General features: G+C 40.2%; 1 protein-coding gene across 10 annotated transcripts in view; it reads right to left on the reverse strand.

Moving 5' to 3' along the window:
• The window catches only part of TRIQK (triple QxxK/R motif containing), a 64,823-nt gene that overhangs the window by 19,686 nt on the left and 17,505 nt on the right, over positions 1-27,632 (reverse strand). For 4 of the 10 annotated variants that reach the window (XM_052787713.1, XM_052787723.1, XM_052787722.1 and 1 more), the window contains one exon: positions 25,772-25,852. The exons of 1 other annotated variant lie outside the window; for it this stretch is intronic. In XM_052787713.1, coding sequence (XP_052643673.1) covers positions 25,772-25,832 — 61 coding nt within the window. In that variant the 5' untranslated portion in view covers positions 25,833-25,852. 5 more of the 10 variants (XM_052787712.1, XM_052787721.1, XM_052787716.1 and 2 more) reach the window with 4 other exon arrangements.

Genomic DNA, 27,632 nt, shown 5'->3' on the forward strand with positions numbered 1-27,632 from the left:
CCTTTGTTGATGCTGCTGTCCAAGCTTATTATCATATGAATATCTAGTTATTGTTTTATAAATGTTCACATTTCGGGAGCTCCCTGCTTTCTTTTCTCTCAGTAGACTTTACAATATCCACCTTCATTATCATCATGTGGCAGCATTGCTCTTCGCCTGCATTCGCTACTTTAAAAATTAATGCACTGCTATTTTCTGAATACTGTACTGCGTAAGCTGCTTATGAGTACATTATGCTATCAAGCAAGCACATGCAGAAAAGCTTCCTAAACTGTTATTCTTTCAATGAAAATACAGCTGGTTCTGCTTCAAAGGCACTTCTTTTCACCTGCAAATGGACTTGCTCCTACACTTATTCCTCAATTCATTGTCTTTTATTTGTGTCTGCAAATCTTTAATTGCCTTTAATTAGAAAAAAGTAAATTCAGTGCTTTAATCTTGCAAATACATTCAACCATAATTCTGTCTGGGATGAATACCAAGTTCTATTCACTGACTGATCTTTATAACAAAGGTATATAAATTTATTGTCCGTTTATATAGACCACACCAATTAAGCCACAATGGAAAAGCAAATAGATAAGAGTCAAAATATTTGAAATGAGAAATGTGCAATCTAAATTTAATTACTCAGACAAATTATTTGAAGATGAGTTATTTACAGCATGCCAAAAAACCTGACAGATAGTAAAATTTGCTAATCAACATTACAGATTTAAAATTCCTTTCAACACTTTCACTATAATTCATAACAACCAACAAATTGCTGTCCTGAATCTTTCTGTGCTGGTGTTACAGTCATAATCAAAACATTAGTAAGACATTTTCCATACAGTAGCAATCCATTTCATATGTTAAAGTATTGTTTAAGGTGTAATAAAACTACAACTACTGTGCAAATTTTAGTTACCAGTAGTACTTTAACTAAAGTACATTAATGTAACTGATGCCGAAACTCATATTAAAATATATACATAGCTAATTAGAAACTAGAGACAGACTGTGGCAAGCTTTACTGTCAAACTGGAAGTGTGAAATCACACACCTAGTTAAGCTGAAATCAATGTTCTTATGATTATTGATCTGAACTAGCGAAGGTTCCAGGAACCCTCCACAAAACCCCTCAGAACAAACACAGAACAAGTTCTCCAGTCTTTTCAGGTTTTCCACAGTCTGACTTCGAGCATCCCCTCCTTTTCCCTGCTGTAACAGGGGAAAGGGAAAAGTTAGATCTCGCTTGGCAGGGCCAATGGTCCAAGATGGAGGAAGGCTCAGTCACACCATCCTCCACAACCTCCTTACATGCAACACATAGAAGGTCACAGCCATTGCACCTGACTTCAGTTTTAGGTGATTGCTTGTTTAGGTCTCTCTTTACTTCCCATAGAGAGACTTCTCCAAAGAGTGAGTGACAGCACTCTAGGACAGCCTCAAGTGCTCCCTGGCAGTGCCTATTTTACTGTCACCAACAACAGAGAGACCCTAGAGATGTTCAGCACCCAAGTCAGGTGGGATGGTTTCACCTCTAAGGTTAAGCAGAATGAATCTGAGCCAAGGAAACTAGATCTAAACGACAAGTGGAGAAGAAGAAATGGTTTCCTACATGATTTTATCTGGAATCCTGGGACATTTGCAGATATGGCCAAATTACCTTTGAAGTAATTATCTTAAGTATTACTAGTACTATAGAGAGAACATCACAGGGCCACGAAGGGACTGTAAAATGCATCTAAAATCACAGCTTGAATTCCACCCTTGCTCAGCTGTGCCATGGTGGTTCCCAAGCTGGTTAGCTATGTCTGTACTACAGAGCCACTGTTGTGAAGGTGTACCATAATTATCACACTGGTTCTTCAGAACTGTTCCTGTGTACCAGCTGTGGTCCCTAGGGCTTTAAGCTGCAGTCTCATAGGATAGTTTAGGTTAGAAGGGATTTGTGGAGGTCATCTGGTCCAACCCTCCACTCAGAACAGAGCCAACTTCTAAACTGGATCCAACCTGAAAGTTAGCTCCAGTTGCTCAGAGCTAGTCTAGCTGAGCTTGTCTAGCTGAGTTCTGAGTATTTCCAAAGAAGGAGATTCCACAACCTCTCCAAAGCAACCTTTTCCAACATTTGACCATCCTTCTGGTAAAAAGGTTTTCTCCTACCTAATTGGAATTTCCATGTTCTAATTTGCCTCTTGTCCTATCATTGTGCACCTTTGAGAAAAGTTAGGCTTCACCCTGTCTGTAGCCTCCTATTAAACATTTGTAGACAGCAATAACATCTCAGCTGAGCCTTCTCTCCTTAGAGCTGAACAAACCAGCTCTCTCAGCCTCTCCTTGTACATCCTGTGCTTAGACGGTCATCTTGGCCCTTCACTGGACTTGCTCTAGTATGTCCATGTCCTCCTCCTAGTTTTCTTGAAGATGGGCACGGCATTTGCCTTTATCCAATCATCAGGGAACACTTCCCTGGAACCAGCTAAATGGCTGACAACTCAGGGAGAATTTGGCCATTAAATCACGTTGTCTGAAATACCTTAATGTAACTACAGTAATGTAACTAAAGTGCACAAAAGGAATTCAGCAGGGTCTGTAAACAGCAAGGCAATGGACTAAAAAGTTCAAATCAGTTTGTGCTTTCAACAATTCCATAACTTCAGAGTAGTTTGGTTTTTAATAGGAGGGAATACAAGTATTTTTTTTTCTTTGTGCCCTGGGACTCCTCAAAACTGGGCTCTACCATCTCATACACAGTAGCAGAATTTTTCTTCAAGTGACTTTATTAATGCCAGCAAGTTAGGTGTCTGGCATGGGGAAAGAAGTGTTTTCTGAAGTGCTTTGTAACATCACCCAGATCCATAAAGGCACCAAGGCACTTAGCTTCTAAGGTGCATGTACAGAAGTATATGATTAAATATCTTTGAGAGATTTTAAACCAGTCACTGTATATTAATTGAGTAACAGAATTTCAACCCAGTGAAACTCTCTGAAACTCTACTGACACATGACAAATCTTAAGCATGCATGCCTCATCCGTAACACTATAACTCTAAAACTGGAAATAACTATTTATTTAGGAAGTTAAAGGAACCTCAGGAAAACAAAATTCCACAGGAAATTTCAGGCCCAACCTCAGTTAAAATCAGACAGCAAATCACACATCAGTAACAGTGTTACGTTTAAGCATCGGCGACAGAACTCTAGCTCACATCTATGGAAACAAGACCAAGCTCTCAAGTATTTATTATGGTTTTTTGTGCTCTTAGTGTCACACAGACATATTCAATGACCATTCTTTTCCTGAGAAGCAGAAGTGAGATTTTCTTATTTTTAATTGCTGTGATTCTAAATGGAGTTTTTGGAGTCTTAGGTTAACAGAAAAATTTTGATATGTCTTATACCTACTCAAGAGTATGTCTGTACTCAGAAAAGGCATGAAAACCCCCCACAGCCTCTCTCCATTTTATTCAGGTTTAATGGCAGCTCAAATCACTGACCATTTTTCAATCTTGAGAGACGGAACAGCTTGACACTAATAATACATTTGCAAAAGACACATCATCATTTAACACAACATTAAGTGCTCAGGGACAACTTTCTACCGTAGACACAATGTGCTCTGAGCTCAGGGTTGACATTTAATGCTACAAAGATAATCCAACCAGTCATTCATGAGGGGTAAATTAATTTTCAAGCAACTGTATTTCAGCTTTAAGCCAACAAGAAGGGTGCATTAAAATGAATAAGATCCTTTTATGCTGCATGCAAGATTAAAAAAAAAAAACAACACCAAAATATAAAGCATTCTTAAGTATACCAAAATATACCCATTTAATTATTGCTATCTTTCCCTGATTCCAAAACAGAAGTCTGGTAATATTTGTTAAATATAATATTCTGACTAGAAACAGAATCCCTTAGAAAATCCCTCAGAATTTGCTATGATTTGCCATGAAAAGCAGCATTTCATTAAAGAAATGCTTTACAATTAAAAATTGTATTAGACATTCGTTGATTGTAATGAGTAATTAAGAACATATTTAAATCAGCACCTTTTCTGATACTTCTTTTAAAGAGTATTTTAAAAATCTATATAAGCAATTAAGAAAAATTCAGAAAACAGATTATCAATAATGGACAAAACAAAAAATAACATCAATACTTTAAATCAGCTAATTAGTCAGGTAATTTCATTGTTTTCAATACCTGTAGAATATACTAAATTAACTGCAAGACCATAATAAAAGATCTGAAGAACAGCACTAAAAATATTGATGCTTCCTAGATACTACTTGATGGGCAGTCCTTTTTCACACCTTTCTATGCTAAATGATCTTTTACAATCTTTTGCTCAAGCCCAACAGGTTCATGCCTACAGCCATTAAAAAGTAATAGCTCCATGTAAAAGAAGTATCTTCAACACACATGATGGCAGTTCTTCAATTAACCTTTCCAACAATCTCCTTAACATTTCCTACTCAGACAACTATGAAAACAATAAATACCTTTCTTTAAAATAAGTTAACACAACTAATTTGAAACAGATCACTGAGTGGGTGTTTTGCTTCTTTTCTTCCCCACCTACATAATGTATACATGCGTTGATGTGCACATGTAGCTTTCAGCACATTTTTATTACTTTGCTATGGAACAACTACTAGCAGTTGCACTTTCATATAAACAACCATGTTTTAGTATAAATTCTGAAAATGAGAAAAGCAAAACAAAAATACTACTGCTTAGGAGTGAAGTACCTACCATTAATGCAATTAAAAGCCATATTTTTATCAAACATTTGATTAGATGACTTTTGGACAATGGGAACAATCGTACTATTTATTTGATGATGAAAGGTATGAAAAAGGCAGCGTAAGGCATGGTAAGAGGGACACACAGCACACAAAGATTCTGCCTTTGTGAGACAGACTGCGCCCACCTCCGATTTGGCTTACGCTGATTTTATTAACTTTGTTGGCTGCAGATAGAGGAAAATGTGATATACCCCGAAATAAGTGGAAACAGACTTATGGTAAGAGCTTTCTAGGAGGAGGGAGGTAGCATGCAGCTCCATCATTCCAGAGCTGCGCAAGTCCTGAGTGTGCTCTTCTGGTCTTTGCCATCTCTGTCTCTAGAGGCCTCAGACTTTTTTTTAATATATCCCATTTTAAGGTGTACTCATACCTCACTTAATAGGGGGAAAAGCTGAACAGGAGGGGATCTGCCAGGCAGAAGCTAAGTAGCAAAGACAAGAGAAAGACAGATGATTACACTGTTGTCACAGACACTGACCTGGAGGACACATCCAGCAGCATGTTCCACACAGGGACAACAGAGTCACAGAAAAACCAGTCCTTAAAAATGGAGATGGCACAGCCTCACTAGCTTTCCCCCAGTGCTTCACTAGGTTTACTATGAAAAGTTTCCTCATGTCCAGTATCTAACTCAAATCTCCCATATTGAACTCTCAGCACATTACATGTTGCCATATCCACCACAGACTTGGAGGACAGTTGATTTATTCCTTTCTTTGCATAAGGCTTTTATATCTTTAATGACTGCCATTACATCTCTCAAGTCTTCTACCCTCCAGATTGAACCAGTCCTTCAATCCCAGTCCTTCAGTCTTTTTTTCTGGGCTCCTCTTGCTCTCCTCTGGACTTTTTTTCTGATCTTTGTACAAAATTGAACACAGCACTTCGTCTGAGGCCTTACTGATATCTTTTATGTATATACTCTCCTCACACATTCAATCACAGTCTGCCTGTGACTCTGCTCACTGTTACAAACCCTTTCTCCAAAATTATTGCCTAAGCATTTCTTAGTCATATTCAGTCTGTAAGTTGATTATTTATATCAAAGTTAAGAATCTTTCCCTTTTCCTTGTTGGATTATATTCTATTTTTCCAAGCCATTTCATGAATTTCTCAAATGTAGTCTGAATTTTAATATTAAACACTTATCTCTTTACTGCCTCCCATAGTGGTATAATGTGCAAACTAAATTCATCATCCTACTTGCAATTAAAATATTGGGTCCAGGACAGACCACTTTTACAAACAGACAATAAACCATTAATTACTACCAAGAACAGCTTTCATACCAGTTTGGTACCCATCTTGCAGTAGCTTCATATTCATGCATCTGTAGTTTGTTTACTAGAATACTTTGTCAAAAAGCCTTGACAAGGTCAAGGCATATAGCACCTTTTCCTCTTCCCCATTGATAAGGTTTGCTACTTTGTCAGAGAAGAAAATTGAATTATTTGACAAATCATGCTGGCTGTTGCTTACCTCCTTGTTGTACTGTAGGTGCTTACAAGATACTGTCTGTCCCTGTCCTGAAGAGCTTACTGTGAAGGATGAGGAAGCTGCATTCAATAATTTATGAATATTATATGTCCCATCTGTTTGCTTGTTATTGTGATGTTGGCTTTATAATTACTAGAGGTTAGCTCCAATAAAAGCTAGCCTGTGCTTAGGCAGGAAGGTAGTAAAATACTACTAATAGTTCTCCACTGAGAGCACTTAAAGACAATAAAGGAAAATACATAGACTGATGACCAGGTCACCCAATTCAGTTGCCCACAATAAAGCATATCCATGTTACACACGTTCCACAAAACATCTTCTCTGTTCTCCTTATCCCTGCAACTACTTAGCCAGAAATTTCTCTCATTTGTCTTACATAAACTACTTTCTTTTGACCTTCAGCAGAACAGGAACAATTGAGGTCACAGGAGAAGTCAAAGATTCCCTACTGGAACATTTTTTTAGGAAAAAAACCACCACACATGTAAACGATTCTAAGACTGATCAAATGGAAAACAATACCCCCTTCCCTATTTCCCCACTGAAGAAAACCCCTTCAGCAGCCCTAGCCTATCTGAACCAGCAAGAAACTCTTCCAGACACATCTCTGGCAGTAAATTTAACCTCTTGGGCATATGAACAGGACCAAAGCAACCGCTTCCTGAAAAATGTTTTCAATACCAGCAATCTCAAATTTATTCCCAATTACTCTGGTGTGTATCATGCTACTGCCAGACAACATCACTGAGTCATTCACAACAGTGGTTGCTGAGTAAGTACCACAACATCACCAAGTACTCTAATAATACTACTAAACCTTCTGGATAAAGGGTCAGTGGTGTTTCAGGAGAGGAGGATCTCTCTCCCTCTGCTGTAGTTAACCCCACACTGCGTGATGTGTCCAACCGTATTAGGTGACTGGGGCCCGTCCCAGGGAAAGTCACAGTGGGACTGTGGCACCACATGGATCTGGAGTCATCCCTCCTCCCATGCCCCTGTTCCTCCACGAGCACCCTCCCAGGAGCCACAGACCTCCCCAGCCAAACCTGACCAGCCGTTCTGCTGTGGGACTTTGCTTAGAGAAGGGATGGTGACATCTCGTCCAGGAAGGGAAGGACACAACCTGTCTCCCACAGCTTCCTTTTCCCCAGCTGGAACAGAGAGGTCTTGGGGGTGGCACGGAAAACCTGAGCAACTCCGGGAACAGATGAGGCCATACGAAACGAGTACAGGACCTCCACCGCAGATACCACATTGCATCCGTTTCTAACAGTTTCACAGTTTTCTGTTCTCACACGATAGCATGGCAGCATTTGAACAGTATTAGTACATCACCCAGCATTAAGTCATATATCCGGTTTCAAGAAAAACAAAAAAAGCCTTGCAGCAAACAGAGAACATTGACAAAGTCGCGTGATGAACCAGGGACAGAGCCTCAGAGACAGTGCAGCTCAGGAGAAGCTAGGGTCACTTCTCTCTAACACCTGCCTTGTTGAGCTGAAATTTTTGTTAAAGTTAGCCTGCGTCCTTGCTGAGAAGATTAAAAACATTCTTTGCTTCAGACTGACTCACCGTTAATTCACCACTGGTCACAATTTGCTAAAGAAAAGCTTCCCACATCTGAACCAAACAAAGCCTGGACCGGAGCTAGAACCTGTGAGTAATGGACTAAATTTATGGATTTAGTCCAAGTATGGGATTCATGGTGTTCATCTAGGAGCGGAGAAGCTGCAAGAGCTGAGGGGGATGCCCTGTGAATGAACACAGCCACATTTAAAAAGGGAAAGAGTAGGAGAAGGAATAAAAGACATCTGGGCGAAGAGACTTGCGTAAGGTCAGGGACCAGAAGAATGGGACAACCGTGATCCTGAATGCCTTAACTCCTGATCCAGTGTCTTATCCAGTGGATAATGCTTTTCTCAGAATCGAAAATAAATTGGATGCTGTCTGCCAAGATGCAGTAATTCCTTACTAGTAAGTCATATCATTCTGGACCAGCTGTGTATTACAAGACCATCCCAAAATACAAGTTGTAATTCATTAATTCTGCCTAAGTAAAAGGTTTCCAGTAATACTGTCAGCATTTGCAGTTCTCACTTCAATGAAGCATATTGCGAAGGATGCTTTGTCAGACCTATATATCACTGTCACTCCAGGAGTCAATGCACTGACAGTCTTAGCAGAGGTGGATGTTACAGGATACTGTGAAAGTCATTATGTAAGATGGAAAAGCAGGTTTTTGGAGTCTCACACCAGCAATGCAGAAATCGGAGGCTTTTAATGGAATTAGTGGAGAAGGGAACATCTCTTGTACACATCACCATTATCCCTTGGGATCCTAAAATTATTGGTGAGGAATAATCTCTCCAACTCACTCATAATTTTAGCACTCTTAAGAACTACATATCTTCAGTTCCCCCACAATTTAAACTTCTTTCCTTCAACAGAAACACCACCTGACAGGTCTTAACTAAAAGTGAATGACAGCAATAGCAGCTTACTTAAAAGTGTAAAGGAAATGCATATTTATGAGCACCCAGAGTAATGGTTTAAGGACCTCAGAACTAAAGGTGTAATAATGTCTTGAAGGCATATTAGGAGACACAATTTTACTTTCAAAAGCCAAACTGGGCTACAGTCAAGGATGAGATCTGTGTTTGTGTTAAGATAATAGGATAGAGGAGCCTGGCTAACTTTAAAATTTACCTTTATTTTTCTGGACATACCACTCCATCCTTTTCTTTTCCCTTTCTGAAGGCTCACAGAAAAGGAACTATGTGTGTGCGCATGTAGTCTATTAAAACATGTAAAATAATGGGATTTTGCTCCTGAGTTCAGGGCTGGACTTGCGGCCTTACAGGCGAATGTCTGGTATCATTCACAAATACTGCAATCTTCAATATATAATGAAGAATAGCTTTACTTCACACCTTCTCTTTAGGCATATAAATTTGTCAAGTAACTTAAATGTTTTACTCTTCCAATCACTTTGCCATCAGAGTGATAGTAATGAGTTTATCTGAGACCTTTTGATTTTATGTTGTCATTCGCACCAGCATCAGTGCTCTGTTGATGTTTTAATGAATAAAGTCAGCTGGTTTCAGTAATAATCTTATTTTGAACATGACTATATTATAAACAATTTAAATAGTGAAAGGCATGTATTAGGGCAATTTATTCAAAGAAACAAGGATTGCTCACAGCATCATTTTTTCTGAAACTTTATTCCACAGGATGATCTTTTAAGTATGCTGCCTCTTGCAGGAAACATACAAAACCTGGAGAGACTGCTGAGGAAAACAGTCTACCATCTGGAAAACTATTCGATTAGAGCAGATAAAGCACGGAGCTGTTTTCTATTCCTGAGTCTTCCACAAAATTACTGTATGACCTTGGGAAATCTCTTTTCCTTGCAAGACTTTGGTACTCATCAAAAACTCCGAGATCCTGGTCGAATGGTGGAATAGAAGTGAAAAACACTCATGAGTGTTATGTATTAGAGATGATTCTCTGATGGCCTATATTAATTTCTTTTTAAAGATTTTAAAATTACATTTACAAATATAATGAGAAACAATTTTAAAAAGTACCTGAAAAAGTAACCAAGTCTGCTACTGACCCTTAAAGTCAATTTCTTATTCATTAAAAATGCATGTTAAATATTTATAAACCCATGCACAAAGCAATTTCAGTTTCTGGAATTAAAAGCATACAAAATTAAACAGAATTAAACAGAAAACTAACTTCTAGCTATGTTTGTTTCCTCACAAACTGTTTATATGGACACTGCACTGATCACAAAGGTCCTACGTAACCCTATGCCCCCCTCTCTCTTCCCTTGCTGAAGAAGTCCCTCTGTGTAGAGTCACCTAGCATGGTCTAGCATGCAATGCAAGACACAGAACTTCAGCCATGCACCATTAGGTGACCAGTGACTTGGTCCTAGTTCAAGGGCATCTCCTGCGGGAGAGTGCTGATGTGCAGCATCGGCAGAGAGAACCCCCCACCTCCCACGGCAGCGGGCTCCCAGCAGACAGGACAGGCATTGCTCAGGACAGATGAGACAGGTTATTTGTAAACTACCTGAACAGTCCTCTATTGACATTTCCCTCTCTGATTGATTCCGTTCTTTAAACATACCAGAAAGAATGCATTTATTATACATAGCATGCAGAGTGAAAAACAGTCAATGCATTTCTTTTTCAGAGTCATTTTTCAGTTCCTCACAACCTAGAGGTTTGTCTCACATTCACAGTGAACTGTTTTTCTGAATGTCTCATTTTGTAGATAGATAGATGTAGAAACACAGAAAAAAACAAAACCACACACCCTCCCTATGGCCTGTGTTTCAACAGTTCAGTTCCTCAGAAGTGAGACACAACTTCACTTTCAGTAACAAAACAGTCCTTATGACAGACATACTTTTCATAGATCCAAGAAAAAGCCAGTGGATCTGATTATGCTAAGTTCTAAGAATTTAGCAAAAGGATGTTGCATATGCAGAACAGAGGACACTAAATTATTAAAACAAAATTACTGCAATTAACATTTGAGTGACACATGCATGCAATGAAGATTTACACTGAGTTACTTCTTAGTTCTTTCGGTGCAAAATCCAAACGTGTGGCAGAAGTACAATGCTAATTTAATACTCATGTTCTAATCGGTAATTTTTTTTCTTACGATAAAAGGGCTACAGAGTGTGGCAAAAGGACTTGCCGACAGTTCACTCCGTGGTGTGCTAGTGCTTTATTTTTTTACCGGTTTTCTCCACAGAAATACCATAAGGAAAATCTTCAGGCATCCACCTGTATTTTTAATACAGATATGGTTAGTAGCAAGTTCAACGGCAGGCACTGAAAAGTCAAGGAATAAATATATAGTTGTCTGCTCCTAACATATATAGTGGGATACAGAATTTTATGAATTTTTATCATTTTATGATAACGAATGCTGCTCACAAGCCCCTTCCTCTTTCAATAGCTAAATATGGACAATAAGACTCATTGATCAAGTTGTATGATGTGTAGTAAATGAGGCAAGTGACCAATGGAAGATGACAAATGCATTTATGGTTAGGGTAATAGATGAGGACCAGAATATCTTTTCCTCATTCAGCCACATGTTTTGGGTATGACCTTGGACAAGACATTCATGTTTTGATTCATCAAATGTGCAAGGAGTCCTAGGTAACAGTATTCCTTCTTCTGGGTTAGGAAAAGTGCAGAGATTTGATGAGGTAAAACATGGCAATAGTCTTACCTCATTCTCCTCCGAGGCCAGCATCTCATGCCATGATCAAATGGCAGCCTTAGTTGGTATGTCCCTGTCACATGTTAGTGACCAACAGTCCACATAAACACATGTGCCTTGATCACTTTCTAGTCCAGGTGTTTACCCAACTATAACCCACTCTAGCTCATGTATCAACCTATTCCAAGATTTACGGAGAACGAAGTTCTTTCAATATCCCCCATACTGGTGTGCACTTCCAAGACCCAAGCAATTTTATGCCAAAGATTTCAGTAATGCTTAGTGCTGCACACCCACATGAATTTCTTTCAAAATGTGCTAAGCTAGGTTAAAATAAGTCTTGGGAAATGACTGATTTTGCATATGCTGTTCAATAAATAAATAAATAGGTGGAGAAGGAAAACTCCACCCAAAGAAAGCACTTCAGTCACTGACATATGCAGTGGAGACAGCCCGTATTACCATGCCCTTATTCCACAACCTTTGGCACCTGCTGTAAACTGTTTCCAAACTCCACCTATTTACTTACCGAATGAAGTATGTTCCCAGGTTCCTTGACAACCTACAAATACTATGCATTCCTCTTTTCTGCTCCCCTGGAGATGAGGCAATTGCTAGAAGAATTTGGTATGAACCATTTTTTAGTTTGCCAATGACATTTTTTGATGACAAGAATGTCTGAGTCACATCCTATTCCTACCAGTGGGACATGCTGCAACAGCTATGGCCAAAGGGTGACATAGGAAAGTCCTGTCACAGATGTATAACTCGGGATCCTCTGAGAAACTGCACACTATACTTACTGCTAGACTGTTAGTACTGCACTTCTGTAATATAAAGAACAAAAAGAGCAGCAACACCAAATGTACACCCAGCAGTTTATTTAAAACCCCCCAAAACAAACAGGAAAAGATGATGCCATGGAAATGTTTTGATAGTTTCACAACATTATGTTGAAAGCACAGGCACTGAAAAACAAATGTTAGTGTTACGATCAAAATGTGCCCCTTTTCTTTCATCTGTCTCCTTTCAGCCTGGACTTTCAGCATGAATTTCATATTCTCCTCAACAAAAAGGACAAAGCCTGTGAAAGTCAAGATTATGTTTTCAGTTCTCCTGAAATCTTGATTTTGGTGAAAATACTCAGTATTAATTTTTCCACAAGTAAAACTACAGTCAGAAAGTTATGGTAATCCTTCCAAATGCATTTTCTAGCTATAAATATCTTGGAAAGCTGCTCCACTTCACAGTGAAACTTTGTCCATATGGAATGTATGACTAGGAAGGACTTGGTGAACTACTGAAATCCAGTACTCTGTGAGTGAAGGCACCCATACCATTAAGTTTTGTTCAAAACTGATCATAGAAAACAATCAGTTGGAAAACAGGTTAGAGCTTTGGGGTTTTTTTGTCTTTAGCCCTACCAGTAGGACATTACTCAAGAAGATCAATCTCCTGTTGGTAAGAAACTGCCTTCTAATTTCCAGCTATGTTTCTTTATGGACAATACACAGTTACAGACTGGATATAGATGGACTATTGTATTTCCCAAGTGTTTATTCCCAAAACATTCACTGAGGGGAACAATATTTGTCTTAGTTTGTGTTCAGCTGTGCTAAACAAGGCTCTTCGTGGTCACCCTAGTAGTTCTTTCAGCATCTCTTTCACTTTTGATTCATCTTTCTTAAACATGGATGAGCACAGCAGTACTCAGGACTTCAAACGCACTCTCTCCAGTACCCTATATAATGGCTTTATTATTTCTTATCTCTACTTTAAATACATACGAGGATAAAACACACTTTTTTTCATGACCATGGGTGATCATCAGAAACAAGGGGACCTTTCCCCTAAGATTTCCAGCTGATGAATTGACAGCATTGGTAGCGAGTTAGCTAGTCATCAAAGTAAAGATATAAGCTATGTTTTAAGATGCTGATGCAACCCACCCGGACATTCCCATATAGCGATGTATGACAAGTACCGTATCATTAGTTTTCTGTTTCTTCATCTGCCCATGCACAGGAGTGTACTGAGCAGCCGTGAGAACCTTTTCTGTGGTAGGACTCTATGCTGGTACCACTCTAAGCAAATATTCCTAGCATTTCAGAAACAAATGAGAATAATGGCACAGAATGTCGGAATAATTCAGGATGGAAGGGACCTCTGGAGGTTACCTACTCTAACGAGAAGCTAGGCCACGCTAACTTCAAAGTTAGATCACGTGGTTCAGGTCTTTGTACAACTTGGTTTCAAAAAATTTCCAGAGATGGAAATTCCACAATTTCTCTGGGCAACCTGTACTGGTGTTTAGCCTCCTTTGTCGTGAAACTTTTCCAAAATTATTACCACGTTAGCAACATGCACAGTTCTTTGATAGTATTTTGACAACAGACAACAAACAAATCGTGAAGAAACATAATAAGCCTTTCCAGTATGAAAATGTTATTCATTTTATCTTCACACTTATGGATTGGATTTTGCTCCCAGTTACAAGGAAGAGCATCTGAAATAACTTGCTAAATTCAGTAGTGTGATTCCTGTCCCAAATCTCCACCACCGTAAAATCCAACCTTCCTACTCATGGCCTCTTGACTGTAGGAAGTGTTTCTCTTCAGACTAAAAATTACCTGAAAGGTAGCTTGATAAAGCAAAAAAGTTAACACTGAACTATGATTTTTAATTTCTCTTTTTGCATCAGTGAGAGAAGTAAGATGAGGAAGACAACCCTCTGTGGACTACACTTTTTCTGCTTTTGCCACAGCCAAAATATTTTATTCTCCCTCTCTGAAGAGTACGTGAAAACACTTCCCTTTTTGTCCTTTTCGTGATGATTACTCATTAGAATTTGATAGTTTCTCTACACAAACACAACAGGTCATATTTACTTTTTCCATTAAGCCATTCGGACGGAAACTCTTCCATGGAATATATGCTATGGGGTCTGTGGTTTTCCAAGCTGCCTATCAAGATACACGGAGCCTCCTGTGTTACAGACATGAGTCTGATTTTCTTGTAACTCTACCAATCGTTTCCATCTGGTATTGTACTTAACAGGTTGATTTTCTGAGACACTTCACACTATGAAGTATGTTAAGGATTGTACCTTCAGTTCTATTTGATTTGCAATTTATTCAATGTTTCTCCCTGTGCAGTTCATTCTAGTTTGCACAGTCCCCATCTATTCCAGAAAAGACACAGCGCACTGCAGCCTATTTTTTCTGATAAAGTATTTCTTCAGAGATAATCCCACTAGTCACTTCACTCCATTTCCTTCTAATGTTCAGTAGGCAAAATACACTTTACTATACCTGAACATTATGGAAAAGGCTGTGCCAAAAAAAGAACTCCATTTAGGTTTTGTTGTGCCTTCCACATCTATGGAAGACAACATCATCATCCACTGCAAACAGTGTAAAATACCTCTAAAAATGCATGGATTTAAACTATCATAGTTATTATTCATAAAGTAATTCAGCCAGTAGGACTGATCTGACCTACAGAGGCTGCTGGACTGAAATCAAAAGTGATTCTAAGAAGCTGGGGGAAGCCTACACAGGAAGCGAATCCTTCTTACACTTCCTAATCTATTCAATCTGCATGTTATACGGAATAAAGAGTCTTCCTAGACTCACTCACTCGAGGTGTGGCTTGGCTTTGCAATATGTTCGACAGCAATACTGGCTTATGGCACTTGTTGGCCTGAGTTTTGCCACACACTTCAGTCCCTGCAGTGTGCTGTCCTGCTCTTCGATGCATATTAGCTCAGTTTGTGCATGCAGCCAGATGATGAAGTAGATCAGGGAATTGATTCAACTGAAAAACTGCCCAGCACACTTTTTTTCTTCAAGCTGGATCAAAATGGCACACAAACAGCTGTGCCATCCCAGAGGATGGTATAGTATACACTGTGACATAGGGACAGGAACAAGTAGAGAGAGGTCGGTGTTGCTAAAGGTCACTTTGTAATGTCAAACTGTACCCTCTGGCTATCTGGTTGTAGGTGTACCAATATATTATGCAATGCCAACAGGAACTGGAATTCAAGGGTCTGCACACTCCAATTGTTACAACAGTCCCTGGCACAGTTTGTGCCCAGACTAGCCCTCTCCCAAGGAATTCCTACAGATGGCTCAAGACTTAACATGGGCCTGGAGCAATTTTCAATGAGCAGTTTGCCAGCAGACACTCTGTTTTAGGGACAAAAGAGTTTAACAATATGGTCAGGGTCATCTCATGCCAGTTGGCCTCTGTGCCAGAAAGCAGTACCAGACTTGCTTAACCTACAAGCGCAGACATGAATCACCAGCCCAAACTCAGACCTTTCACCCGTTAGAATAGAAGCCTACAGAGATGATTCTTACACATCCCCACTCAATGCCTGCAAAACCCCTAGGAGGCCCCACCTGCATTCTACTTTAACTTAAAACTTCTTCCAGCTCTTCAGTGACAGTGGCTGAAGGCCCCCCAGGCCAGGCCTACACAAACAGTTGCATGCTCGTTTTGCCTCTCATGTGAACCGGTTATGTGCAAGCCAACTTCAAACCAGGGGATGCACTGCCATAATACACAGCATCGTGGCCAAGTTAATTAGCGCTGCTAAGAGGCACGTCAACACAAGCACTATGCTCAAGAGGTCCAAAGCTGAGGGATTTAACACACCCTCCGAGTTCAGACTTACTCACAACAGCTTCAGTGAATCTGGGCCACGCTTTCATCAGTATGCTGTAACCTTGAGCTGAAGGGACCATGTCTAATGCTGAGACACTGTTTCACTCCATATGCTAGTTCATTATCCAGCTCCTCTCTGTTTTGACTGCCAACAAATAATGATGTTTTTCAACACTTCTCCACTAGGAACTGAATGCACAAACATCGCATCATAAATGCCACCCAACATCTGCCAGGCAGTTACCATCTTCCCATGACTATCACCTAGGCTGAACCTGAGCAAGTGATTTAGTGACAAGCTGTGTCACATCCTCTTACCTATCACACCCTAGATCATCCAAACGCCAGTTCATATGAACAAGAACACCCACAGGTATTTGGTTAAAATACCACAGGAAAATTAATTCTAACAAAAAACCCCATGCATTCTAAAATTACTGTTACTTTGTTAATGAAAAATCAAATATCACAATCAAGCATATCAATATTGCTGCAAATCTTACAGCACCAATGCAGCTATGCTGATAAGATATTCACAGAAAATAAACTAAGGAAAAGGCAGGCTTTTTCCACCTTTCCTATTTAACAGGCAGTCGAACCTCTTGAAAATATTATTATTTAATATATGACTTATTTTACAACAGTATCAATAGCTTAGCAGAGCAAAACTCACTCAGTCGGTCCCAGGGTAAATAGGGTATCTATGTAGCTAGGATGATGACAAGGACTTCGATGACAAGGATGATTTCAAGTAAAGTATTTCAGAGATTAAATAACAGATTAATGATTTGTCTTACATTATCTGTAAATTTATTAACTGCAACCAGAGCACTCAATCTGGGCAGAGTATTTGATTTCCCACATTCCACTTCTTATTGTGGAGATCTTTGTTCACTTCATGGTGCTTTGCTGTACTGATCCAACTGCTACACAAATGAAAAATCTCAAAATAACTTTGAATGTGTGAATACTCTCAATAGTGCTTATTTTTAATCAGCCTTTACCATCGAGTAAAAGCAAAAGCTAGTCACATGATGTTTGTGATTTCTATAACTGTAATTCAAATTAAGCAACTGCCTTCTTATATTTTCATTCTAGCAGTTTGAGCTTACTAAGATCATTCGCCTGCTGCCCTGTTATTTCATTTCCCATCCAACACTTAAAGCCTGCAAGTAATATGCAGAGCCTAGCAGACAATCCCGTGAATAGTTCAAGACCTTGAAAACCACAATGTAGCCAGTTCCTAACTTTCTTCCAAAATAAGGTGTAACAGAAGCAAAAGCTTCCACTGAAAAAATATTAATACAAACCAGTTACAGAAATCCCTGACAACGTGCAATTAATGGACCGCATGATAGCAATCACCAACGTGAACAAATTCATTACAACAGCCAGATGACTGCTCTATGGTCATGCTCCCCCTGAACACAGATATCTAACACATTTTTTTAAGGCCATAAATAGGTGCAATACCTGCTGAACTACATAATGCACATGGTTACATCCTGAAGCATGAAATACAAAAGTCCCTTCAGTTAAACCTCTTGAATTGAGCCAAGGGGACTCTACGTCTTTCTTCTTAGGCCAGTGCCCCCTGCAATGCTTGCCAGTCTCCTTGCTGCCTTCCTTTCTGCAAGTCCAGACAATGGAGGAGCAGCGGAGGTTTAACAAACTGCCACCCTCCACTGCAGGACGACAGCTGGACAAAACTTAACTGCACCAAAAAAAGTAGCACTACATCTCATAGCATTGTAACTGAAGAAATGCAGTTACAACTATGCATTATGTCCACCTTAAACATCTATCAAGCGCATCTTGATAGATGCATGTGCACTGGGCGTTTCATTCTTAAGCCTTCTACACTGCTGCCTTATGATGAAATAAGAGGAAATCAGATCTGTAGTTCACTGCCCAACTCTACTTGCATTTATATTGACATATTACCTACAAATATAAGCACACGCACCACACACAGAGAATGCATATATATGAATGCTGTATACATAGAAAAATTATGCCCGAGATTTTTTAGAAATGGGTGTCTAAAGTTAGATTTACAGATTCACATTGAGATATGAGTACTCTGAAGTCCACCCTTCACACATACGAGCTAGGATTTTTCAAAGCCTGGTGAAAGAATTTCTAAAAATGTTAAACTGCTCTGCCTCTGAATGTACTATATACGTGCTTATGTGTCTATAGTGAAATTTTTATGTATTTGGAGAGGGTGCAAAGAGGTTGTTTTAGGTTGATTTTTTGGACTGCAGAAATGAATCTATTGAAGAATGGATCAGAAGCTGAGAGTAAGTACAAGCACAAATATGTATCATTGCAAGAGCCCTGTAGACACCAGATACCTTACAGGAATTGCAAGTGCTTGAAATAACACCATGCTGAAATGCAGTTCAGCAACTGGAAACAGCGTGTCAAATTTCACTCTCATTTACACCCATACAAAAATTCGTTGCGACTCCACCGAGTGAAATGGTGATACTGTTGATGAGATTAAAATAAGAGCAGACTATGAGCATCCATCTGTATAAAAGTACTAAACAAGTATAGTATAAACATACAGTAAAAGTAGTATAACCAAACAAGTTCAAAGAAACTCCAGGCTTCTGCTGTGGAGAAGGGGTGGGAGCCAAGGGTTAGATACACCACATTCCTCCTTAGCACCTCTGCACGGTGTGCGGACACGCTCCCACAGCCCCCGGCCTCTGCAGTTGCCCCTCCTGCCCCTGCTCAGGCTGGGGCTGCGTCTGCCCGGCAAATGAAAACTAAGTAATACCCACGCAAGCACAAGTACATATCCAGATCTACCATCACCTTTTATGCTCTAAGCCAAAGCAATAAAACATAGCTTTACTGCTTTGGACTGTAAAAAATAAGTGATCCCATACTATATGTGCTTAAAATCCATCATCAGCCTTCACAGAACATATTTAAAAACATCCCAATCGTCACAAAATGTGGATTAAATTAGTACAGCCAGACTACGCTTCACTTCACAGGAGTGTTTTCCTCAGCTGCTCCTGCTTTAGTTTCCAAGAAGTGATGCCACTGGCACAAAACTGAAATCAAAACAGCAATCACTGACCAAAAGATCTAGTTCAATTTTTGCTACAAAGAAATTCATTCTTCATAAAACCTCCTTCCAAACAAAAGAAAAGGGACTACACGTGGTATCCGTGGCATATCCCTGTGAAGTACGAAACTCAGCATAGGAGAAGATTCCAAAACTTGCCAACAGTCACACATAATAGCAAAAGGTGGGGGTTTTTTCGAGTTCTCTTTATTATGTGCTTAATAGTACATTTTTATTAGAAAAATTCAAGAGAGTAAATGTAATGCTCCACATGCAAAGAAAAAGGCACACCGTGCACTGGAACTGCCTATCTCTTGGGTTGTTTTTACTCTCTAAATAAATAGTAGGAGAGGTCTCTCCCCTTTCTGTCTCAACTTAGAATAACAAGTATTTGTTTCTGTACTTTTCCCCTCCCTACCTTTCCCTCAATAAATAGGTGACTGACATCAAATGTGGGGGAAAAAAAAAAGATGATTAATTAAAAAAATAAGTTGGAGAATTTTAATACCATTGACATCAGTCCTGCTACATCTTTGCTTGTGACAGCGGAGAGCAATCTCGATGATGCAAATGCTGCCTTCTGGTCCTGTGCCTTTTCTTAACAGACAAAAGATATAGGAATTCCTGTTTTGTGACAAATGGTGTGATTTTGAAATTTTCAGCACAAATTCAGTCCAAACATTTTTTGCTGTTGCTGCTGTTGCTGTTATTTCAGAAATGAAATCTAAAATTTTGATGCTGATAACAAACATTTCCTGATCCAAAACAAAACAAAAGAAATCACATTTCACTTCAAAGTATGTAATATATTTCAGAAGAAAGTATCAAAATGTAACACTTCCCTTTTTTGTGAGCTGAAAAGGAAGACTGCTAGTGGCAAGTTGATTTGAGTATGTAATGGCACTACTCAGGATACAGAAGGTGGAGGGACATTAACTCTGTAAAAAAATAGAGAAGGTGAACAATAACAGAAAACAGAGAAAAAGATGAGGTGGTAGAGAGTAAAGACACTTCTTTTAGCAGTAGGGCAAGTGGAGATGGCAATCTGCCACAAGAAGGGCTTCCCTCTGGAGACAGGGGGGCAACAGGTCCATGCTCATGACTGAGCTGGTAGCTGGAGGTGGGAACCCCAGAGACGTTCTTGCTGCTGCTAGTCGCCATCCATCCATCCATCCATCTCACCAAGGTCTATTCTTCCATATTGTCAGTGCAACCGTATTATCACAAACGACTCCTGCTTTGGAGGACTGGGACTGCTTTCCTTCGCAATCACCCAGCTGACAGCTGAGCTGCTCTGTGCAGGAGGCTGGGAGGGAACAGAGCCAGCTCTGTCCACCATGCTCACGCTGAGATACAAGCTCTTCTCCATCTCATCAGGGCTACACTGGGACCGTAAACCTTGGCACTTGGATGAGGTACCTTTCTTCTGGATGAGTCACCAATTCCCCACACTGAGGAGTTTTAAAAAAGGGGTGACTTTACCCACTGAGTTTTATCTGTTGGTTCAGGTGGGCAGTTCACTTGCCCCTCCTGTGCTGCTACAGCCGAGGTCTCAGGACTCCCACCCAGTCCCCCTCACCGCCCCATTGCTCTGCATGTGCTATGCCAACAAGCACCACCACCACCACTGAGCCATCGCTCTCAGCCTAGCACCTTGTGCTTTCCAAAACAAAAAGAGAATTTATTTTCATTCATAACTTGTACTCCTTCCCGGGGGATGTGAGGAGCCTTGTTTACTCCAGAGATCCTCTGGGCTATGCCTATATAAGCTCCAGACCCTAAAGGATCAAGCCAGCAAGTCAGAAGATACAGAGCAGACAATAAGCAGACCTTTGAGTCTACAAATTGGAGGTTGAATGATTGGCAAACAACCTCTCCTCATGAAAAATTATGCTACAGCAACAATAGTAATGGGAGCCAAAAGTATGTCTATTCCCGATTTGTAGACCAGGTTTTAGTTATGCTATAATCCTCTCAGTATGCCTGCTTAGGATCCCACAATCACACGAGTCATGAACACTACCCACAAATCCTGCGGCTTCCATGCCGAGCAAGCGACACACCAGATGAAGAAGGATGGAAAATATACATGTGGAATTGTTCTGGGAACTTAAAGCACACATAACAGTAAACAAAGCAAATATGGTGCAAAACCTGTTGCTATTTTCACAGCATTTGCGGAGCAAAGCTGCATAAATGCAGAAAGATGCATACTGCCTCACACCTCTCCGATCCCAGCAAATTAAGCACAGCAGCACAAACAGCAGCAGTGAGAAAGAAATGCTATGCAGAAGAGTTGCCCCATTTGCTGCTGCACTACAGGTATATGTTTGAGTATGTGAGAGAAAGCTGAATAAAGAGCGTTAAAATTACTTTTCCTCATGCCTCCTCCAGAGCCTCAGCTGCTCATGAGGAACTGAACGTGAAGAGATTCCCTCGGTGCCGTCCTCCCTCCTCCAGGCACAGTCTAAGCCAGTTTGAAAAGGTTGCTGCTGTTGTTCCCTGTCCCACTTGCGGACAGTCTTCATGAAGCCAGTGCCAGTTTAGTCTGATAACTAAAAGGCTGCCTCTGCTCCCTACGGAAAAGGCAGCGCTGCTGTCGGATACCAGAGCACTTGCTGAACGAAAGGCACTGAAGACAAATTTTGGCTGGTGGCAGGAGACATGGCTGAAAGCCAGCTGACAGAGAAGAGCAATATCAATCTCTATGCCGCGGGAATCCTCTGAAAATGCTACTCAAGCAAACAGCAACCGCTAACGGCACAGTGGCAAACAAGATACAAGCGATCCTCCGCTCACGGAGGAGAGAAAAAGGCAAACGGCTGATCTGAAGTGATCAACATGAACTTGAACCGTGGCACAGGGCAAACATGTGGCATGCCGTATGGAAACTCAGAACAAAACAGAAAGCTTGGAACAAAATTCAATTAAAAATCTGCTTTTATTTCAAATTACTCCACTAAACATCTAACTGAAAATTGTGTTGAGTTGAAGTCGACATGACTTTGTGACATGTTGCTCCTTGAAGACTGCCATTTTCCATCAAAAAAAAGGTAATAAAACCGTTTCAATCTGGTTACCTTCTATCCAGCAAGGCTAGAAAACAATAAATTGTGAGCTAAAAAATCAACACCACTGTTAGTCAGGAAGAGATAGCTGTTCAGCCAGCATCCATCATAATATTTTCAAGAATCCATAGATATCAAATGCCTGGAAAGTAAGGATGGCAATCACTCCAAGCATGGATTTAGAACTTTAAATGAGTTTGATAAATTAATTTTTTTAAAGACAGGCCCCATGCAGCCTCCCTTCACCCACTGTTTCTAGATATAACCTATCTGGGAAAGGGTGATCAAACGTCCATCTCCAAAACAGATAAGCCTGGAGCATGACAGCGTTCTGTATTCTGTGGGGTCTTCTACTGAACAGCCTCACATTAAAGCATCCCTGCAAAAGTACCTAAGCTGCCAAATCTAGGGCTTATTTGATAAACAGATTTTAAGAAAAAAATTGAAATTCCTTCTGTATAATTTCTAATAAGTATCTGAATGAAATCAGATCATGAAGAATTAGATCAAGAGGAGTTAAAATTAAGGATCTGGAGCATCTCTCCTGTGAGGAAAGCCTGAGCGACTTAGGACTGTTTACCCAGGAGAAGAGCAGGCTCAAGGGGGACCTCATCAATGTATATAAATACCTGAAGGGAGAATGCAAAGAGGATGGAGCCAGGCTCTTCTCAGTGGTGCCCAGTGACAGGACCAGAGGCAATGGGCACACCCTAAAACACATAAGAAAAATACTTTTTACTTTGAGGGTGGTCAAACACAGGAACAGGCTGTCCAGAGAGGTTGTGGAGCTCCCCTCCTGGGAGATACTCAAAAGCCATCGGGACGCTGTCCTGGGCAACCAGCTCTCAGTGGCCCTGCTTGAGCAGGGGGGTTGGACCATATGACCTGCAGAGGTCCTGCCAACCTCAGCCATCCTGTGACTCTGTGATAAACAGATGAATTATCATCACTTACGCAAAAATATATAAGAAGAAAAAATCAAGAAGTAATGGCAAAAAAATGAAAGATTCCATTATGGCAAGAAAAGTTCTTTACTGGACAATATTTGTCAATAATACACCTATTTGTCCCATAATACACCTAAAGGCATAATTAGACTAGAGGGATCACTCCACTAAGCTCAGCTACCAGGCCTAAAACTAGCCCAAAATGCTTATACATAAACACGCCCACAACATTAAAGTATAAAACCATATCCATAAATTTTCAACCCCCACCTCTCACATTCATTAACTTCAGAGAACTAATTTCCATTGGCAAACTCTATGGCTATATCAGTGAATGACCAGAGCAGGAGCTGAAACAACCATCATCAGAGCAAAAGGCAGTGGATAGTCTATTTTAGTTCTTGCTCTCTGTCCTCTAAGGAATACTACAATCACAGAAACACCTCACAGGTTATATAGTTTATTTGCCTGCCGGTGTGAGATTCTTCCCTACGATAATTTTTAATGCTGCTTTTGCCAAGTTAACAGCAACGTGTCATATCTAAGGAAAATGAGCTTATTATGAGCCCGCTCAGACACTGTATTTTGGAGTACCCAATGGATCACGGTGCTGCATCATATAACAGGGAAGGTGCCAAATTGTTCAGACAACACGCTAGCCCAAAACTGGAGAGTCAGCAACACAACAGGATCCTTCTGCGTGCTGGGCCCCAATCAAATACTCTCACCCCCTTGCTACAGCACAGCATCCTCTCCCCTGCTCAAGGCACAGCTGATCAGTCCTGGCATCTCACACGTGTGAGATGTGCAACTGCGGTGCTGCGTGGTAGTCATGTGCCAGAAATAGCCCAAGCTGTGGAAAAGGGGGAGGTAATTTTGTGAGTCTCATACTTAGATGCAGCTTTACATCCCCCTAGTCCTCCAGCAGCTCAGCCTGCTCTCCGGGGATCCCTCTGGAGATCACCAGTGTCTTTCAGCCTGCAGAGGACTTCAAAAAACAACTCCAACTGTGGTCAACTGAAGGTGTTCACAAAGGGAAGAAAAGCAACCCTAAAGCAGGTGGCTGAAAAAGAAGTGACTGCAATGAAAAAGATGCAGAGAAAATGCCAGAAAGCTGATGCAGTCATCCTCTCACCAAACACCCAGTTACATGAGACGAGTTGTCCCAAATATGAGCTGCAGGGCTCCCACTTCTCACCAAAGCCATTTGGGTGAAATATTTGTGGTGTCATCCTATGCTGGGTAATAGTTTCCTTGTAAGGTTTTCTATGCGAAACCTAAATTGCACAAAAGCAGAGAGCCCATCTATTTAAACATTTTTCCAGTATATCTGCTTCCCATCCGTAAAGGTACTCAGAAGATTTCAGCCGCATTTCTAACTATCTCAGAGAATGAACCAAGGAAGCCAGTCATGCAAATTGCCCACAATTAGGACATATAGAGCATTCCACAGCTATCTAAAACAAATAAAATACAAAATGGTCCCTTACTTTCAACTTTAAATGCAGACAAGACCATTAAAACAGTTATATTAAAATACTAAGGCAGCACTAAAAAAATTAAGACATGTTAAAAATAAGGTCATTCACATACCCCTACCTCTTTCACCATGAGAATGTATATTATAAACAGCCTTTTCTTCCCAGACACTTGCTATTTTTCTGCATATTTAAACACAGATGTGGGTGCTTAGCAACTGTAAAACAAAGTCATTCACTTAAATAACTGAGTATAGATTAAGGTACTTCATTTTATATACATACTTTTAAAATATTGTGCCTGTTTTACAATATCATTTAACACCTAGAGAGACAGAGTCCTCATATATGGATTCCAAAAATAAGTCAGTTACCTTTGCATTTAAGCAAAGAAATAGGGATTTGAGTCTGCTATGTAGGTATCTCTGCGAGTGTACCTGTGTGCATGTGCATACTTTGTATACAAGTTACCTACATATACAACGGGTAAGAGCAGAAAAAGACCTAGGAAAATAAATGATTAAAATGTTAAAAGTATTGCATTATGGTGAGAATAAATGCAGTTATAAAATGTAAAGGTCTGTATCACTCAGTGTATCAAAAATTGTTATGAAGCAGGAAGAGTATTTTGCTAGAAATGCCCATATTTTAAACTGGAGATAAACAGGAAAATCAGGAAAGTTCCAACAGTTCAGAAACATCGTGGAGCTGCTGCACTGCAATATTTCATTTTATTTCCAAACACAGAACATGGACTTTTATTAAGTTACTCGAAACACTGTCTTCATAAAAGGTTTTGCTGAATCAATTAGTCAACAGCATATAAAAAACGTTTCCCTAGACTGCGCATTATTTTGCACCACTCACAAGCAAAATGAAGCTTTTGAAGAGGAATAATACATTTGTTATACTAACTGGTCTGGGTGAAAAAAACAGATTTTTTTTAAGTACACAAACTTTCCTTCAAATCTCTTACCTATTTGTTTCCTGTACTGGTCAACAGGAGTCCTTGCTGTAGAGGCATCTTTTTTACCCATCGTTTTCAATCCAAAAATCACTGTCAGTATCAGAAAAAAAAATAAATGCATTATTCCTAAATAAGTTACTAAGGAAATCAATGACTTACAACATCAGAAAAAACTCTAACAAGCAACATTTACATGATTATACACAAAGACATAAGCCTTTCCAGTGTACAATGAGACACTGGAGTTAATCATCACTATTCTGAAGACTATGAAATAAATTCTAAACATACCTTTTTCCCTATTGCATGGGTTATTAACATTACAGAATGCCTGTTAGTTTGAATAAATAAAGAAAAAAAAAGGATTTAAACTGATTGCACTGTAATTCAGCATTTGGTACCACTGAATTACATTCCTATATAATTTTTTTCTTTAGTAAACCAGGGAGTGAATGTAGTATTGTGAGCTGCTTCTGTTGTTGGCAAACTCATTTATACCACGCCCAGGAGTATGAAGCAGAACTAGGCACGTGTGCATCCACAGGTGTAACTGCTCGGGACACCCACCTGCGGACGCAGCCCTCCAGCCACCTTGAGCAAAAGAGGAACAGATACTTAAAACACAGCAACCCCACACTCCCCTACCTTCCTGCCATGGGCTCTAGAGATATGCAAATGAAAGCGGAGGATAAAAATGAGAGCTGGGGCTGTGCCCATTTTATACCTCTCAGCCAAGGTATTGAGAGTTTAAATCACCTTCAGTGCATTTAGGTAACAACCAACCTGACTCTTGAATGGGCTTCTCACGTTGCACAGCACAAGCAGGTGACACTAGGACTGCACAGGGAACTGCACTATCATTCATATGAAGATGCTCTTTTTGGTACTTTGGTGCTCCCACACCACCCATGTAACGGAACAAGCATCATCTGAGCAGTGTTCTAGCAAACTCCCAATATACCCATTTAATGTGCAAAACCTTATGGTCTCTTATTCATCCCCTCACAGGGCTGCCACTCAAATGATACAGTAAGATTCTACAAACATGCTCATTTCACTTCTTTTTCCATAGTCAAAAAATACCTGGCTTTTATAGTCACACTTGTTGCTCAAAACACTGGTTTTCAACCATTTTGGCTGGGCTGAAGACCACTCATCACAGCGATGATAAGCCCCACTGTTTGAGCATCTTTATGACAAAACCGTCCCAACGTCAATCCCTGCACTCACAAGAGGACTGACATTTTCCAGAAGTGTCAGATTTACTGTTCGAGCGCAGAAGATGCACAACAGCCAACACTTGCCTTTTCACAACCGGCTTTGGCGAGCACAGTGCCAAGGGCAAACTTTGGCTGAACCGCCTGGGGTAGCCACAAACCATCTGCAGATTGTGCACATATGGCCTTGGAGTATCTGTAAGAGCTTTACTTTTCTGTTAGGCATAACCAGCTGCATTACAGCAAGACGAGTTTCCCCAGGCTCTGCCAAGGCACGCTGTTTGGGAAGCACAGCCCTGGAAGGCACTGTGATGCCAAACCATGGGCCAAAAAGCATGCCAAGGCACTGCTGAATGGGCTGCTGTCAGCATCCCAGCCTTAAACATCCACCATTATTTCCTTCATAGCTTCAAACAAGGTTTAAAGTATAGCTGCAGGAATGATCCCACCAGTTATTTGTGCATTTTAAAACCACACAGTTTCTTCTTTTGTATTTATCTATTCTACAACGATTATTGGCATTTAATGTCAAGTGACAAACCCAGGCTCCTTAATTTAAAGTGTGGCACACGGCATAAAATGAACTTCGGTGCTCAAAAGCTAGCAACCTTTTTTAAAGGTATTGAGGAATAATAACAAGGTATAAAAGACTG

This window comes from Harpia harpyja, chromosome 5, assembly GCF_026419915.1.
Source record: "Harpia harpyja isolate bHarHar1 chromosome 5, bHarHar1 primary haplotype, whole genome shotgun sequence".
In the NCBI taxonomy this organism is placed as follows: Eukaryota; Metazoa; Chordata; class Aves; order Accipitriformes; family Accipitridae; genus Harpia; species Harpia harpyja.